This window comes from Pithys albifrons, chromosome Z, assembly GCF_047495875.1.
Source record: "Pithys albifrons albifrons isolate INPA30051 chromosome Z, PitAlb_v1, whole genome shotgun sequence".
Lineage (NCBI taxonomy): Eukaryota > Metazoa > Chordata > Aves > Passeriformes > Thamnophilidae > Pithys > Pithys albifrons.
In genome coordinates, this window is record NC_092497.1 from 63,821,239 (window position 1) to 63,839,572 (window position 18,334).

At 40.9% G+C, this 18,334-nt stretch overlaps 1 protein-coding gene across 3 annotated transcripts in view; it reads left to right on the forward strand.

The window, feature by feature from the left end:
* Nucleotides 1–18,334, forward strand: part of KANK1 (KN motif and ankyrin repeat domains 1) — a 131,290-nt gene that overhangs the window by 75,958 nt on the left and 36,998 nt on the right. For 2 of the 3 annotated variants that reach the window (XM_071579856.1, XM_071579855.1), the window contains exon 3: nt 3,188–3,304. In XM_071579856.1, the coding sequence (XP_071435957.1) occupies nt 3,268–3,304 (37 nt within the window). In that variant the 5' untranslated portion in view covers nt 3,188–3,267. Of the gene's footprint in view, nt 1–3,187; nt 3,305–16,364; nt 16,385–18,334 lie in introns of those variants that run through there. The other variant, XM_071579860.1, reaches the window with a different exon arrangement.

Here is an 18,334-nt window from a genome sequence, read left to right on the forward strand (position 1 = left end):
ATCTCTGAATTCTTCCCATATAAGCTATACATAAACCTATATATTTAAGAATATATATTATGTAAGAATACATAAGCTCCTCTACCAATTTTCTTTTCTGAGATGTCTCTACTGGGAATATGCTTTGCTGTAGAGCAGGTAAAGTTTTCCTCCTCTCTGTATTATAGCTGGTCCCTCTGGTCTTGTCTTGCAACTCACCCACATGAAAAACTTCTGGTCCAAGTGCAGCTGCTGGGGTGTATGTTGCTGGGGAGTCCCATGTGACACTTTTCTAAAAATGAACCATGTATGTGTTAGTGCAATTTCAGAAAGTCACTTCCCAATGTACTGTTGTGGTTCAAAATAATATAAATTCCCTTCCTCTGTGAGTCTGCTGAGCTAGATCAGACCTTTTCCATACTTGAAGAGCTGTTCCATACTTGAAGAGCTGTTTAAGAGACAGATTGTCAATTCATGTAACATTTAATTAAAAAACAAAACAAACTGAAGCTGAATCAATTCTTCCACTTAACTGGCAAATTATTGTATCTTAATTAGATCCTATGTCTTTCTCTCTCTTTTTTCTTTTCTCCTATCTGTTGAACTGAATTTGCTTCCTGAATTATTTCATTAATCATCATCTAAGCTCAGAAGCATCATTATTTTAACTAAAAGTGAGTTTTTGAGGTATTTAAGCTTGCATAGCTTTGAAACCAGTAGAAGCATGCACACAAGGGAGTTTGTACCAGGTCAATTACATTTCTTTAAGCCACAACAAAATGTAGATCTTGGGCCCTGGTTTGACTTTCAGCAGTGAGAGTTGACACTATTAGAGAATGTCCAACTTTATTAACTTTATGTCAATTCTCACCTCGATTACATTTGCTACTTGCTATTAGGAAACTCTCTTCATGAATGTTGACTACTTTTTAACAGATTTTTCTTCTAATCCCATGATGAGTTTCCAGGCACACCATAGCTGGGGTAGCTCATTTTTCTCATTGACACAGTTGTATTTGGGATTGCATCTGAAAGACATGGGTCCACCCAAGAGTCCCCTCTCACTCATGGTGGGTCCCTCCGAGTCTCCTCCCACTCATCGGTCTATATACCCATTCTTGAGTGCATGCTCTCAGGTCTCCCCTTGTACAATGCATGTAAGGAGAGCAGGGAAGCACACCTGTTACAGTGCTGCTGAGAAAGTGCAGAGCTGTGCTAAACAAATTAGAAGTGGGTAAATTATTTCAGTCATCTTTACCCTTGGATGCACTGCTGATAGAGTCTGAGACAGTGAGAAACTTGACAGGGAGACAGATGATAGTTTTTCCGTAAGCATTTATTGTGGCTCAGTAAAACTTGCCTGTCTTCAGCTTGAGGCATGACTTCATATGCTGATGGCAGTGGCAGAGATAGGAGTGATGCTTTAAAACTTCTTCCTTTGAAAGGAAGTAGTTAATGTTTTCCTAAAAGCTCACAAATGTTAAGCTTCTGTCTTGGCTATAAACTCTGCCAGCAAACATGTTTTTCTGTTTTTCTTCCCATACTTCATTGTTTCAGAAATCTGATGATTATTATTATGCCTGAACTCTTGTCATGGGCCTCTGCATCATGGCCTGTGGTGGATGCCTGCTTTATTTTGTTGTAACTTTTTGCTTCTAGTCTTTCTGGTAGCTTCATGTCCTGCTCTGCACTGAACAAGAGATTGTAAACGAGGCAGAACGAGGGGAGGAGGAGTTGCAATGAAGGTCTTTCTGTAATCTTGGAAAATTGATGTCAGGATTGTACTAAAATTGAAGAGATTTGTGTTTGTGTTCCTTGAAGGGGAAAACAGAGCTGTATTAGCTTGTGTGATGGAGCTCCATCAGCTTTAGGAGACAGCCAACTTCTCTATCATTCAATGTACCTTTGACTGAAATCCGCATGGTCCATGCACTCACTAATTTCTCAGTTTTTCTCTTCTTTTGCTAATCTGCTTAGCTTTTAAATACTTCCATGAGCATACTGTAAGAGCCAAATCAAGTATAATTAGAAAAATGTGACTGGTTTGTTGAGTAGCTGTCAGCCCAAGTCAGACGAGGGTCAGCAAAGCAGGGTGTTCTTCATACACCAAAGTTCCACCTATCTAAGTCAACAAAATGAAATGCTATTTGGACACAGTAAACTTGAAGCAGACTGAATAGTCTGAATAGGAAGGCATCTCTGCAGCTCCAGACTAGTCAGATCTGTTGTTCTGAGGATGAGGATTATGATCAGACTGCCCACATGCTGGGCAGGGAAGAAGGAGCAGGAGCCCTGTAGCAGAGCCAACAAGGCTGGCTTTGCAGAGTGAGCCAGCAGGCAACTAGCCACAAAACTGCTGTTTTGGCTTCTGCCTCTCACTTGGCTTCTGCTTCTCACTTGGCTTCTGCTCGGCAGCCACCTGCCCAGGGTGACAGCACCCTTTTTCTGTATCCACAGCCTGAGCTTCAGGCAAGCACTGCTTCTTGGTTCAGTCTGCCACGTGGGGGTTGGAAGAAAACCTCACACTGGGAAAACCTGTTGCTGCTGGGACTTACAGCACAGAGGTCTTGTAGTCAGATGTGTACATGACAGTGTCCATGCCACCTGTGGTCCCCCCACCCTGCCAGCTTCCACACAGGAGCTGTGGGCGTCTGGATTTGTCAGGCAGTGGGATATATATGCCTGCCCTGACTGCATCTGTGGTGGGATTCTCCTGACCTCAACTCCCCTGGGGGACAGCTGAGCTCAGAAACTGGAACTAGTTCCCTGCTTCCTGGTACAGCTCTTCTGTATGTCCTCTTCACCCAAAAGTCCTCCAACTCTGCCTACATAAGCTGTTGAGTAATCTAAAATTGTATATATGTGCCAGCACATGTGAGAAAGCTGTGGTGGTGCAGGAGAGGTTAGACACAAGCTGCAAAAAAAGCTGAGGGCAGGCCAGAAAAAACCCAAGGCCAGTTGCAAATTCAGCTAGTTACATCCTCCCTGAGGGCAGCTCTGAAGGCTCAGAGAACACCATTCAGCTTCAGTCACTAGGACTGCTGTGGGGGTTTTGGTAGCTACGATGCTGATTAAGAGGAGCGTGTTACTGCTGTGGTGAAGTTTGCACTGAAGATAAGACTTCAAGCACTCACAAATGCCTATTGCTTAATGTACCAAACTTCTTAAAACTCTATGATTTTAACTGCCTTTTACTTGTCTGTTCCAGGTTGCATGTCTGTTTGGACTTGATGCATGGCATTTGCATGACACCAAACAGCCTAGTTCTGGATGTGTCACTGAGCAAACATGGCCTACCCAGCAAATACTAACGGCAGTGCTACAGGTAACTAAGCAAGAATGCTTTCCCCCTTTGGTTTATTAATTTAAAATAAAAAATTCTTAAATTGTGAGAACAGGAAAAGGAAGCACTGGAAGTTTAAATATTGAAAACCAGTTTCCTGGTAGATCAGAGCCTCTCTGTTCCCCTCACCTCGATAATTTTTTTAAATATTTAAAGCATGGAAAGCTGTTTGGGAAGGCTTAAGTGCTGGCACTCAGTCATTCAGCATGCACTGTGTTCTGCTATCAAGGACCTACCCAGGCTAGCTCCAGAGTGTGGAAGGCCTAAGGCTTTGTTGGAGAGTCATGTGGTTGTTGTTCTGTGTCTGTAATTAACTTGTGAGATTAACACATAAAATCCCCAGCCCTTCCTGGTCACCCTTACTGGCCAGTCTGATTTTTGTTGCTTGCTTATCAGCAAAGCATAAAAGTATTTCTCAAGCAATATCAAGAGGAAGTGTTCATTTCACTTTTTCATTATTTTTAAGAAGCTGAAAAAGTGGCTGTTTTGGTTGAGTAATACTCTGTGAAACAGATTGCTTGGCATGTTCAAAGGTTGATCAGACAACTGGTAGGTCTGGAGGGGGCAGAGATCGCACAACAACTGATAACAGCACAGCAGCAGTCTTACTCCTGTGCTTGTGTCAATATTTTCCTCTTCTGATCACTGCACATAGTTTTAACCCACTAATGCTGAGGTTGCTACAGTGGGATTATATGGAAAATTTCAAGTGCATGGCAGGAGATTGTGTGGTGCTCTTTAGAGACCTTCTAATGTAGGTATGATGGGAAATGAATCAGTCAATGAAGGCTAGGGTGGCTTGAAGACCTTTGAATATCCTAGGAAGGGACATTAAATATCTTTTTTTCATGTACGTGCTGTGTTCAAATGTTGTTGGATCATGACATATAAGAAGTGGCTTATCTGGTGGATATTTTGCAAATATGCTCTAGTATGGGAACAAATACTAAGATACTCACTGTGCTCCCTCTAGAATTATTCTAATTAGAGCATGGGATTAAAACATTTTGTGTGCAGGAAGTTAGAAATACAGAGTGCCATTATCTGCAATTTTTGCAAAGCAAGAAGTCTTTTTTAAAGGCTAGTGAAAGTTACATTAAGTCATTGGAATTACCACTGTATGTTGAGGATTTATGGTTAAATTTACACCAACGTTGTTTTATCTTGAGATCACTGAAATAGGATGTTTTTTATTCTCCTCCTCCACCCCCTTTTTTATATAATTAGAAATCTACTCTCTGGAAACCATATCCTTTTGTAACCTTCTGTAATCCTTTTGAGAAGACGGACTTCAAAACCTCTGCAGTGTGACTTAAATGTTTGCTGTCTAAACCCCCCATGTACCTTGACTTTGCTTAGTAATATGCCTTTAACTTAAGTCATGCAGAACAATTTTCTCTACTTACAAGGACAAAAAAATTGTGCATAGAGTGTTACTGATTGGTTTACTGATTTTTTTTCTCCCTGCAGTAGAATTGTCTATTGAAAAACTTGGTGGGCTGACATGTAAGTCTAAAAGAAGCTAAGTGCTTGTACCGGGGGATGTGTTAATGCAAGATGAAGTTTTAGTTTCAGAATTGTTATGCAAACAAGGCTTCTTGCAGGGTAAAGCTGTTTGTTCATAGAAAGATGCTATAATAAATTGCAATTATTTAATTCAAAACTAAATTGGACAACATTTTGCAGAGACTGTCTGAACTTGTTGGCTTTTCAAACCCTGGAGGCCAGTGTTCTAACATGCTGCTATATATGCCTGTGTCTCCAAATCCTCAACAGTTCATAACAGACTGTTGGGCTGCAAATACCTGTGATTTGTTGTGCTGCTGTGCTGCCTGGGAGAGAATCCTTTTGGATGAGCAGGAACTGATTTGGGCGTTGGAGGTACTGAAGCAAGTTTTTTAATTGCATAGAGCTCTAAGAGTGGAAAGACAAACTTCAGAGGTGGTGTTTTTCTGCACCCTCTGAATCAATCAGCAACAGGAAAAAGAACTAGAAAGACTTGTTAGGGACTACTAAGCTGTGTTCATGTTACTTGAATATTTTGGCAAGTCTGACCGCATGTTCAGCTTCATTCAAGTATGAAGTGACTAAGAAGCAGTGGTTTGCTTTGGTTAACTCGAGAATGTGAGTACTTACACTATTAAATGATTATGCCTATGTACCGTTTTGGTAATTTTTCCAGCCTATATGGACTACTGTTGCTGCAGATAAAATCCGAAGAGAAATGCTTGAATTTGGAACTTGTTTCCAGGAAAGGATCTAGCTATTTTGCATTTGTGTAGTTTTTTTAAAGAATATTTATGGGAAGAACACTTACTGTAAATATCTTCAGTGAATGTGTGTGCGAGATAACCTGCAAAGCAAGTAATGACTTTATCATGAAAGCACTATTATAAATGTAACTGTTTCTTGCCTGTCTCAGTAAAGATACAAACTTTAAATGTGAAGAATAAGTAACAGAGACTGATTTATACTTCATGTCAATAGTTTTGTTTGCTGCTGACTTACAAGTTTGATCACTCTGTTCACATTTTCATTGCACAGAGGTCTTGTAGCAAACTGTATTTCTGTGAGCTTATTCGCTAATTTTTATACATTTAGGAAGTTGATTTTGTGTCTTGGTACTGATTTTGGACTAGACTGGCAAAGTTGTGCCATCTGCTCAGAAACAGCTGAACTCTCTCTAGGTAAATTGGTGCTTGCAGAAAATTTTGCTTTATTTTGTCAGTCAGGTGCTTTGTAGTCACGACTGCTTGGTCTTTAGAGTCTACCTTTGTGGCATGTGAGTTTACTGTTCAGTTCAGTGCACCGTGCTCTGCAGTCATCCAAGGAGTTTGCCTCAGGAGCTGCGAAATACCCTGTATCTGTGGGGAGCTATTGGGAGGCCAGAGTTGGTTTGGTATATAATACAAACTAATTTCTTTGTGCATAGTACAAGAAAAAAATATAAATGAGGTGATTGTTTCTCTAAATTGTATTAGTGTCTCCATTAACTGCTGGGTGAAACTTCCAGTAATTGTTAGCTTCTGTGCTTGCTAGGGTTGATGCATAATTCATCTATTTAATGACGCTTTGCTAACATTTCCATAGTGCTACTTGTAGAAATATCTTCCAGTCAGCTACAACATGCACACTGCACACCAATGTAAAACTTACAGAGCAATTTGGAAATTGTTTTGGATGGATTTTCATGTCTTTCACTAATAACTGATCTGTGGAAACTTTCTTTTCAAAACATACATTCTGAAAAGCACTGGATGAAGTAAAATTCCAGTTTAATTCCATTTATTCTGTGGAAATACGGCGTGGAAAACAAGGAAATAGCTAAACAAACACACAAGACTGATTTTAAAAGGTAAAGGATTAAAAGCTGTATTTGTTACTAACCATAATGAAAACATCTGTTTTATTTGACTTCTCTAAGCACCTTATACTCTGTATCCAGAAACCGCAGAATTGTCAGTCATCTCTTTAACAGACATTGAAAAGCATTTCAACAACAAAAATCTTTTCCAGTTTTCCTGAGTAGAATGGTCTGCAGGGGTCAGTATAGCAAGGCTGCTGCACAAACCCCTTCATTACCTTGCTGTAAAGCAAATGCATATTGTTTTCTGTACATAGTGTCTGAGATTTCCCTGATCCTTTCTCTTTCCTCCCTTCTGTCTGTGCCTTCTCCTCAGTCTTGCTTATGGATTTATGTTTTCATATCTTTCCATTCTATTTTTAACATGCTTCTACAAACAGGATCACTACATCTTACACAGATTCATTTGAACTGTTTCCCTCCATGTTTAACTCTGCTCTGTGCTTTACATCCCTCAAACTCTTGCTCAGTTCTCAAAGCAGTGGCATTGTAGCATCTGAACATAATTTTTACTTTTAGTCTCCTTACACTTTCAGTAAAACAAGGAACTGTTGCTGTAATAGCTAATCCACAGCTGTCGAAGTGTCTTTGCTCCCAGCAAAGATCGGGGCATCAACCTCCACTCTACATATCATTTCAGGGATGTGGGACCACAGGTGGTTTGATGACAGATATCAACTCTATCTAAACTGCTGTTTCCTCTACAGCAGCCTGTCATCCTTCTGGTGATTTTATATATGCTCAGTTACTCTGCAGCAACCCCCTGGGCCTCTGGTCAGATTTTCTCTAAGCAGCTTTCTGGACTCCTAAGAGAAGTTATAACTACATACCAGTTAGTCAGAGAATGAGGCCATTACAAGAGACTGCTGCCTGAATTAATGTCTTTTGAGGTATTAACGTCAGCATGACTCAAAGACCAAATGTTTAATAAATGTGTTTTTCATCTGCTGGTATATAAATGCTTAAGCAACTGTTGAAAAATATTGCAAAACCCCCTGTTGACTTATTAGTCCTTTTTATTGGAGCCAATAAATAGAACACACATTTACTTAGAGCAAATGTTTTTATCATACACATTTTCAGCATTAATTTGTAACGCTTTTACTGAACATGTGTAGACACACTTTTCTTTCAGTTACTGTATTATTTGAGTTAGAGTCTCTCCTATGATTCGATTTTCTTGATTCATATAGTCTTCAGCAATACGCACGGAGTTTTGCATGATTTCCAGCCTAATGATGTGAAGTATAGTCTAAGAAGAAAGTGCTGTGCACCAGAACATTAACCCTATTAGTCATTTTAGCAGAATATCTACTATTTTTCATTCCAGACCATCAGTTGATGAATGGGAACTTAGAAGGAGTTAGCAACTGGAAGTGTTTGATTGCTAGGTAGTATTCAGTCTGGTGGAGCCTTTACTCCTAGTATTGCAGGTGCCTGCCCCAAGAGCCCAGTTGACAGCCACTCTCCTGCTTTCCTTCAGGATAGGCAGTCCTACTGACACTCCAAGCTCTGAGCTCAGCAGCCTCTGAGTTTGCTTAGTGTAGCAGATGCAAATGACCAGGATTGAGGTGAGTTTGTATTTTTAGCAAATCAGCTGTATGAGCAGGGGTAATTTTTTTTGAGACAGGACTGTATGATGAGAGACTATTTAATTTTAGGCTTGCTCCCCTACCATGCTGACTGCTCCAAGCCTGCTTCCAATAACCTTCAGAGTTAAAGCAGATAGATGTATGCCCAAGGTGTGCTTTGGCAGCTGGTGGGAGACTCTTGCCTTCAGGAGACTGCTGAATTGCCATACAGTTGTGTACTTTCTGGATGGGCAAATGGCATGCAGGGCTGTCACTGGGATCCAGCTCCTGCCTCACCCACCAGTGATCTTGTGAGTCACTCTGGTGATGCCCAGAATTCAAAAACAAGCTAGGGTGGGACCCTGAAATCTGTGGGATGAATGAGCCACCAGTGATTTCACATAATCTCTATCATAAGAAATAACAAAACTTTCATCAGTATGCTGTAGTACACTCAACTGATGCCAGATCTGCCTTAAGGACAGATGGCTGGAGCTGAAGCACATGGTATCACAGCCAATGCCAGCTTTTTACTTGAATTAATAATTGTTTCTGCAATTGCTAGTTGATACCTGTAATCCAGTGGTGCATTTGCCACAGCAGCAGAAAGCTTGAAAATTCATTGACTTGCATTTGCCCAACCCAGAGGTCTTTATCACACTGCAGAGGACCAGGAACCATGCATCTTCTTTTATACAGGACTTGTTGCCTGAAGAATGCCCTACCGGTCTGATTATGTAAACTGCTGGAAAGGGAAGGGGCAGAAAGAAGTTAGAAAGGATACAGTCAATACAGTGTCTTTGGGAGCTTGAAGACAGCACTCCAGCCTGCATAGCCTAGTCCTTTGAAATGGAAATTGGATGTGGTGGGAAGCAGAAGGCCCAAGACACAAAGGTGCTGATGCTCTGCAGAAGGAAAAAGTGTCACAAGAAAAGGAACAGATTTAATTGATCTGACATTTGTTCAGAGATTACCACAATTGTGTCTTGTTCTGGATTATCTTTTGGAGCTGCCCAGACGCTTCTCACATCTCACCTCGATAGAGGACTGTGTTCATTCTCTCTGAGGCAAGCCTGCTCATGGAGCAATGCACACGTGCTTTTCTGAGCTGTTGTGACACCCTTGCCTTGCCTTGGGCAGCACCTGGACCTTCTCATGTGGCCTGCTGCTGCTCCCTGTGGAAATACATGCCCTCTACACCCTGGGAAGCAGCTAAGGGTGCTCATCTTGTATTTTAAACCCAGAAATGTTCTAGGAACTCATGAGACATGCTTTTCTGTTAATGGTACCCTGCAACCTTACTGAGCTGGTGAAGATTAACAGTGATAAAACCCCTAAATTTTTATGATGAAAGTCACTGCTTTGCACAATGTGGTGGCAGTCGGGTGAGAGGTACCTGTATGGAGGACTAGCCTGTGGGGCTAGGCAAGGGCCAAGCACCAGTAGCAGGGCAGGCACATGTCACGGGAAAAACACCAGGAACAATTTTTTCCAGAGTTGGAAAATTATTCTTCCTGCATCATCCTTCTTCCCCTCTCAGTAAATCTTCCACAAGATTCTTAAGTGGAAAGCAATTTATGAATAATGCATATGAATCTCCTCCCTGTGGGAAGAGAGAGTATTCTGTTACCTTTAAAAGACTATGGTCTGTAAGGAAAATTACTTGGCTGGAACTAGCCTGATTACAGTTGGTTGTCCTCTGTGTGAACACTGTGTGCCTGTATTTAAATAGATTGCTTACCAGAAGAGTTACTACTGGAGCAGAAGTCCTTGGGAGTCTTTTTGTAATGGTGACCTCTCTCCTTCCCCTCCTTCAAGCCATTTGTAAGGATTTGGATTAGAGATGATAGAAGGGCAGTCCTTCCTATATCATGTTTTCACAGCACTCTTAGGGACTGAGGAGAGTGAGCACTGGGGCTGCCCACATGTGCATTGCTGCTGTATCTCAGTTTCCTTCCTCTGGAAACATGACTCTCTCCTTGGTGGCAGAGTACAGATTACTGCCAGGATGTCCCTGTGTGACCAGCTCTGAGGCTTTGGGAGAAAAGATTGCTTGTATCCATCCTCCCTACTTTTCCTGCCGTTCCCTCCTCTGATTTCAGCCGGAAATCACACTTACTACGTTGGCTGAAAGCCATGCTGTGGGACATAGGTTGCAGTCTGGGGGGGGGGGGGGGGGGGGCAGGGAAGAGCAGATCAACTAGGTGCAGAAAGGGCTCTCCCCCTCCGCGTCTCTCTAACTCATTAAAAAAAACACTTCATAGGATATTCTCAGTCTCCTGAGGATTTTCTTCATCTGAGTCTTCACGCAGACTTTGACAAAACTAAGGGCTCAGGTGCTCGGAGAGGTATGTGATTGTCATAGTCTTTCACGCTTTCAGTCCATCCTTCCCCACTCCTGCAAAGCCTTCTTACCTATAGAAGTAGGTACCCCTGCTGTTACCCCTTCTCACAGCTCATCCCTTTATTGTGTACAATTTATCATCCCTAGTTGTCTTGTACTGTAATTTATGTTTCATGTAATTTTCTTCTCTTTTTTAATTAATATATTCATTATGGGTTTTTTTTATTACAGTATATTACTTTGTTTCAAAATACAGGACCTGTCTGCAAGATTTTGTATTGCCCTTCAGTATTTGTTTGAAAGTAGGAGAGGGAGGGGTGGAGGGAAGAGGTGAAAACTCTTTAATATTTGGACTTGAAGGTTTGGTCAGATTAGAGTGAGGATCAAATTAACTGATAATTGGGAACAGACTGTACTCCCTAGGTAAACCAGACATCCTTGTTCTGGAGTAATCAGTCATTGCTCAGGGACATGTTTGTTGATATATGTCTAGCCCCTTCCCTACATTTGCTTCACGCAACCAACCCCCTCTGCCTGGAGCAGTGTCATATAGTTTGCAGAATATCAAGTAATAGAAAGGAAACACTTGTACAACTCAGATGCTGTTACTGGAATTTCAGGTCTAATCCTTGCAAATAGGTCAAATTTTAACGCTTCATGTACTTGGTAAATTTAAAGAATGCAGCTTTCAAAAAAAATAAAGAAAAAAGGTACAGTGCAAGAAAATACAGTAAAATATATGGCCATGACTGAAAAAGTGGAATATTTCCATATGATAGAATCATAAAGACAAGATCAGGGCAGTCAGGTTTTAAGGGCTTACAAGGATCAACAGGTATTTTTTCACTTCAAGAGGTCCATGGCTAAGTCTCTGCCTCTCCCCTTCCTCTAGCAGAACTATAATTCTTAAATTTTAGAAATCTTTTTCCATATCTTAAGTTAAAATGTTAGGGGAAAAAAAAGGTGTATTCTAGAATCATTGTCTTCTGCTCTCTGTTTTTTTGTGCGTGGAGACAGATAGCTGTTACATAGCCAGGACTTTAATGTGCTCACAAGGCTGCACATGCACTGCATTGTCCTTTAGATTTTCACCATTCTCCCTTTCCATCATTAGTTACAGTCATGTTCCCTTCTTTTCTCTCAGTGTGTCTGGCATTCAGCATGCTCATCTTCTTGTTCCCTGACATTCCTCTCAGTGCCTATCTCCAGTGCTTGGTCTCGCTCCAGGGATACAGAGAAACTTCTCTAAGGGCACCTGTAGTCCCTGAAGAGCACAGAATGATATCTAGTCTTTCTCTGCACCTGCTTTGCCTGTAACACTTAGAGGCTTCCTTGCAAACCATCTTCAGTGCTGTGGAAAATGCACTGTTGATGATTATGGGAAAATTACTTACCTATCCCTTTGCAGAGAAAAATTGTAAGGGTGCAACTCTACAAGCACATATGTGGCCTCAGCCCACAGAACAGGACAGCAGCTACAGCCTGCTCCACAGCAGGAGGAGAGACATCTTTCTATGAAACTGATTATAGCATCTCCTGCCCCACTCCAACTTTACTGTCCTCTGATCCTGCTGCCACATGATGTACCGCATGCAGTGTTTGCCAGTTACGTGGTACATTAATAGGACATGCATAGGCTTGCCCAGGGGTCCCATTAGGCAGGTCCTGCTTAACTAAACCTGATCTCCTTCTCTGACAAAGTGTCTTGCTTAGTGGATGAGGGAAAGGTTGTAGATGTGTCTACTTGGACACTAGTAAAGCCTTTGACACCATTTACCACAGCATTCTCTTGGAGAAACTGGCTGATCATGGCTTGGATAGGCACACCATTCACTAGTAAAAGCTGGTGAAGGTTCTGGAGCACTGCTCTGATGAAAGCAGCTGAGGGGACTGTTAAGTCTGGAGAAAAGGAGGATACAGGAAGACCTTTTCATTCTTTGTAACTACCTTAAAGAACACTGTAGATAGGTGGGGGTTGGTTTCTTCTCCCAGGTACCAAGTGACAGGATGAGAGGAAAAGGCCTCAAGTGGTGTCAGGGGAGGTTTAGATTGGATATTAGGAAAAATTTCTTCACCAAAAGGGTTGCCAAGTATTGGAACAGACTTCTTGGTGAAGTGGTGGAATCACCATCCTAGAGGGATTTAGAAGATATGTAGACATGGCACTTAGGGAGGGACATGTTCTAGTGGTGAACTTGGCAGTGCTGAGTTAACACTTAAAAGTCTTTTCCAACCTAAACAATTCTACAATTCTGTGATTATAAGAAAAAAATTTCACCATATCTGAAGTCTTGAATGGTCTGCTTGCTCCCACAAGACTTCTTACCATAAGCTTTTCAGCAATCACACTAGGAGAACAGTAGAGATCATTACTTGCCTAAGGACACACAAAATACCAAGTTGTTGAATTTCATTTGGTGGAAAGCTAGATTAGATGGACACCTAAAGATGATATGAAGCACATTTTTATTGATGATATAGGGTGCATTTTTCAGTTGCATCCTCTCTTTGGTTAGATGCTAATGAGTGAGGAACCCAACTGTAGAATGCAAAACCTCTCATATGGAGGTTTTGAATGTTATGTAGTCATTGGGTCAGATTAATCATCCACAACTGTATCTCCAGGCACCAGACCAGTAGATCTCCTTACAGTACTAACACATCAGCTGCAGTCTGACATTTTGAACAAAGTTATTGAATACCTCCCAGCTACCCTCAAAACATACATTTGACACTGTGACTTAAAACACATCCTGAATCATCCCAGCTCAGGAAGTCTTCTGGGTTACAGGTTTCTGGAAGCCAAGAGGAGAAATGTTACTGTATGTTTGCTTTCTTCTTATACCCTTCACGAGGCATCTGCTAGGGAGGAGGTGGGTAGGTCAGATCAATTTCAGATCTGGCCTGAATGACTTAAATAATTCTGTGGAAACCAGCAGTCAAATTCTGGAAGGCTGTAAAGAAAAAAAAACAGAACAAAACAAAACAACAAACACACAGCAATGCCACCTTTCTCTCACAAATTAAAACTGAGAAGAACCTCATATCTAACCTTCATAAAAATGCAGCAGCCATTTTTGGGGATTGGAACATACACCTGGACAGGGGTGGGTAAGGCCAAGCTCTGTGTGCCCCTGTAGACTGGATTGTTGTAGTCAGGCAGATTATTTAACTCTTCCCAAAATGAGCCACTTCATTGCCGAGGAAATTTTATGTTGGAAGCATGTGTTTCCAAGAGCTGTGTTTCATCCATCGCCTTTCACATATCCATTGTGCCCTCTCTGCCTTTTGTTTTCAGAAGGGGCGTGAAATAACCTGCTCTTTAGATAAGAATTTATCAGCTGGATGGCTGCCCATAGACCAGACCTTACATTCACCCTGCTTCAGACAAAGTCAAGTTTTTTGGTCACTGGGGAGCTGTGCTCTGACCTCAGTTTTGTTTCTATTGCAAACAGTAGCTGAATGAGTTTATTTGACACTAATGGTCTGAAAGGCCAAGAAAATAAATACACATGTGCTCTTTGCCTTTAGGTTTTACTAGTGCTACCCCAGACATGTGCCTCCATATTTGAATTGCTGGACAAGGAATGAAGTGGGATACCTATTATGGGTTATTATTACATGTATTCGTGGCAGTTCTCTTTTAGCCTGCTGAGTTAATGGAACTCTGAGGAAGTGCACTCAAGGTGCAGGACTTGATGCAGTGTTTATTCAAATGTTGAGCCCTTGAAGCCACAGAGTAACCACAAACACATGGAGCATGTGGAGACAGCTGCTAAAGGCTGTTCTCTAAACAGGGTATCATGTTGTCCTTTTTTTAATAATATAATATTAAAAGAGATTTTTTATTTATTCTGAGCAGAATCTTAAGTCTTGAGAAGAATGTTCTGGCATACCTTTGTCTTCTTATACTCTGTTCCAGATGTCATCCCACCAGAAAACTAGATGGGTCTTTTCATGTTCTCCCATGTGTGGTGTGAAAAACCTTCTGACAGAGATAGAGATACCACCAGTAACACCCAGTGCTGCTATGCATGGTTTGTGCCCATCTGGCTGGTTGAAAGATGGGGCTTGAGGACCAGTGAGCCTGTAGTGGCTGCAGGCTCCAGGCAGTGTTTCAAGCGCTAATTTTTTGGTTTTTTTCCTGAACTGAAGGCATTGTTTGGGTTTCAGCTGCCCTAGAGTTTTTCTGCCTTCTAGAAGAAACTTCAGTGCATAGTTAGAGGCTGTTTGTAAAACAAATTTCATGGAGAGCTGCTTTTTTTCATGGATGGGGTGATTAGAGCAGAGACCAAACCAAGTTCACTTAAAATTCGGTACCTTTGTGGTCTATAGATGCAACAAGTCAGAACAACAAGAACAGATGTTGCAAGAACATTTTCAGACCGTCTTCAGACTTTTTTGGATGGTCATGTTATGCACTGTACACATCAGTGACTTCTAATTCAAGGAAATAAATTTAAAATTACCTAGAGGGCAGGATCTACTTTATAGTCCAAAAGCCAATGCCTGGAAGTATTATATATTACATTGTTTTGTGTTAAATACTGCTGAAGTCATTAGACATATTCAGGAAAATACTTTTATCAGGAGTCTGTGCCATTTTAGCTGAAGGCACTGTGGAAGACTTGGACTTGTCTCCTGTGATTTCAGCACAAGATCTCACTTCAGTTTGAAGCACAGCCCTTCTAATCTGCAGTGATCTTGGAAATTGTTTTGACAATTCATGTCTCTTTTTTTGTTTCTTTCTTAACAGTTCTTGGGATTCTGCATGGAAGGCATCATAATAAAGTTCTTTTCCTTTGGTCCTGTGAAGTCTTAGGACCTTTATCCTTGTTAAATTAGTCTGTCCCCTTGGCTGTTTACTTTCAGTCCTTGTTTGGCTGTACTACTTCAACTGTTACTGTATGGAGAGATGAAGAGGAACAAAGCTGAGGGCTTTGAGGGTCTTTTTATGATGCTGGGAAGTGACTCTTCTTGCATGTGAAATCCCAGTTACCTTACTTGAGTCAATACTTGGTGTTCTGTGGAAACAAGAAAATTGAATATGGAAAAATCAGATGTGTTTGTGCATTGTTTTGAAAGTGCTTGTACTAGCATGAAGTGTATCTTGTGCATTTTGGCTTTTTCAGGAGAAAAAGAAAACATATATAGAAAGATTTTATTTTTATCCCTCAAATTATAAGCTGCATTTGAGAAGCATAAGCAAAACAAGACTGAATGTAACACAGACAGAATTGTAAGCAGTAGTGGTTACAAGAGAGGTTATTGTTTTGCCCAAATTATATCAATGAACCTTTCTATGCTCTCAGTCCACACATGGGAGTGAGAAATAAGAGAGGTGGGGGTGAAGGAGTTGAGGAGGAAGGGAGAATGGGGGTCAGAGAAGTGACCTGAACTTAGAGTTCCCTTTTGAGAATTAAATTTCTCTTCTTCAGAGGGAAAAAATAATCATCTTTTTAATGTGTCATTTGGTATGGTTCCTTTTGTCCTGCTGCCCATTTCATGTATTTTAACCCTTGGGGAGCCAGAGGCATTGCACAGCATGTGAAGTGCTGTAAAGGAAATCACTGGCGCTACTCTGGGCTGGCTGCTGGGCTGCAACTGTCTCAGGAAATTCCAAATGAGTATAAATAAATGCTCTGTAGCAACCACTGGGCTCAGTGCCTGCTGATGTGTCAGGAATACGCACTCCCTTTAAGGCAAAGGAAAGTGTGCTTCAGACTTAGTTTCCTGAAAAACTAAATGCAGCAACGTCGAGTGGTTTGCTTCTCGGTGGATTGGTGAGTGAGATCGACAGGGTTGGGGAAGTGTCTGACTCTTCTAGTGCTGCAGGATGGGGAGCACCCTGGGACAGCACAGCTGAAACCAGCCCCTGATGTTCTTATAGGATATTACGTTGACATGGGTAGAGATTTTTTTTCATTTTTAACAGTACCAGCTTAGCTAGGTTGTCTCACACGTGCTGAAGGGAGTTTGCAAGTTGGGGTTTCACACACCTCTGGTAGCCTCTTTGTTTTTTTCTTTTCATACAGAGGAGTTTTGTTTCCGTCAATGAGCATAGGTTTTTCTAGTACAAGACCAGTGTTGTGCAAACTTCAGTGAAGGGAGCAGAGCACCTATGTGCTGCAATGCAGTGTTTCAAAAGCAGAAAGGTAGCTGTTACCCTCAAAAGTTACTAATTTTGAGTGTTTTTCATAGACTGTCAATTATAAGCCACTGGTTTTAGCTATTTAGAGTGTACATGAAGAATTAGGTCTAATTATGAACTTCATATCTACTCGGATGACTGCTTTTTTAACTTTTTTGAGAGAATCAGTTTGTTGGTCTAAACTATTTTAAATGCAGAGAAAAAGCTTTCAGGTTTCTTGTGGCAAATGCAAATCTCTTGTGCTTTTGAAGTTTGGAAAGCAACACACATCCAATAAAAGGAATCAGTGCTAGATTAATAGAAAAAAGAGTAGGAGGGAACAATTCCCAGTACTTGAAATATCATGCTGATTATGCAGCATAAACCATATTCCTCATGGAGGCAAACGTGTGACAAAATAATTTCCTTCCAGGACTTACAAATACAAATATTTATTGAACCATTCTTGCAGAAAATAATTCTTCTCTTTTTTTCCACTCTGTGCGCAGCTGTAAGACCAAACTGAAACTGTAAATCAGTTTTAATATTCCATGGCAGGTTTATATCCCCGGTGTCCAGGTTCTTTCCTGATGGTGACTCCTGTTACAATAGCCGTATGTATCTGTTCTTCATTTCTCACCTCTTCAGAGATTTACAGGCACAGGAGGTTAATGACATTATAAATCTAAATACTTTGGGTTTGTGATTCAGTTCTTCTTGCCTAGAAAGGAAATACAACCTTCTTTTCTTGTGCTTCAACATGTAACACTGATGCATCTTTGTGTTAAAAGACATTTTCAGGCAAACACCTCAGTGCTCTTCCCAGGGATAACTAAGAGAGCAGGAGGCTGTCTTTAGTATAAGAAAATGTACATCTTTCGGGGGAGAGCATTTTCTGTGTCTGAGCCTGTCACCATTTCAGTGGTTTGCTTTCAGTGTAAGACAAGCTCACTCCTCCTAGGTTACATTTCTTGATATGGGACATTAGCTGAAGTGGCATTGGTGGAGAATGATTTGGAAAGTGCATCACTGAGATGGAACTAAGGCTGCTTCTGACTTGCTTGATAGTGGGCCTGCTTATCATGCTGTGAGCTTTGATAAGGGGGCATATTGCAGTCATTCTCATTGTGCTTTCTATTTCCCCCAGAAACCTATTTCTCATTAAAACAGACAAATTCTTTATTCAGGGTTAATTAATTTGCACAAGTTTCTTATAGTATATATTTTCTGGTTTAAATGAACTTCTGTCTGATCTGCACATTTTCAGTTCAGAGATTCTAGAAGTAAAAAGTTTAGACATCAAAAAGACTAGAGAGGGTTAAGAGGTGTATTTTTTAATGGTGATTTTTGCTTTCAGCTCACAGAAATGATTTTTAGTTGTGATTATATGATATTCAGATATAAATTCTGTAGGTAACTCTTTTTGTACCATGTGAAAGAAAGCATTTAATGGTGTAAAGAAAAGGCAATGTGACCTTGAAAGACCTGCTTCTAACACCAAAAAGGCTTTTCACCACGTATATGCATACATACATATGAACATGTGGGTGTGAACATTCTGAACATTTTCTATGTTATGTTCTGGTTGTCACAGCACATAGCA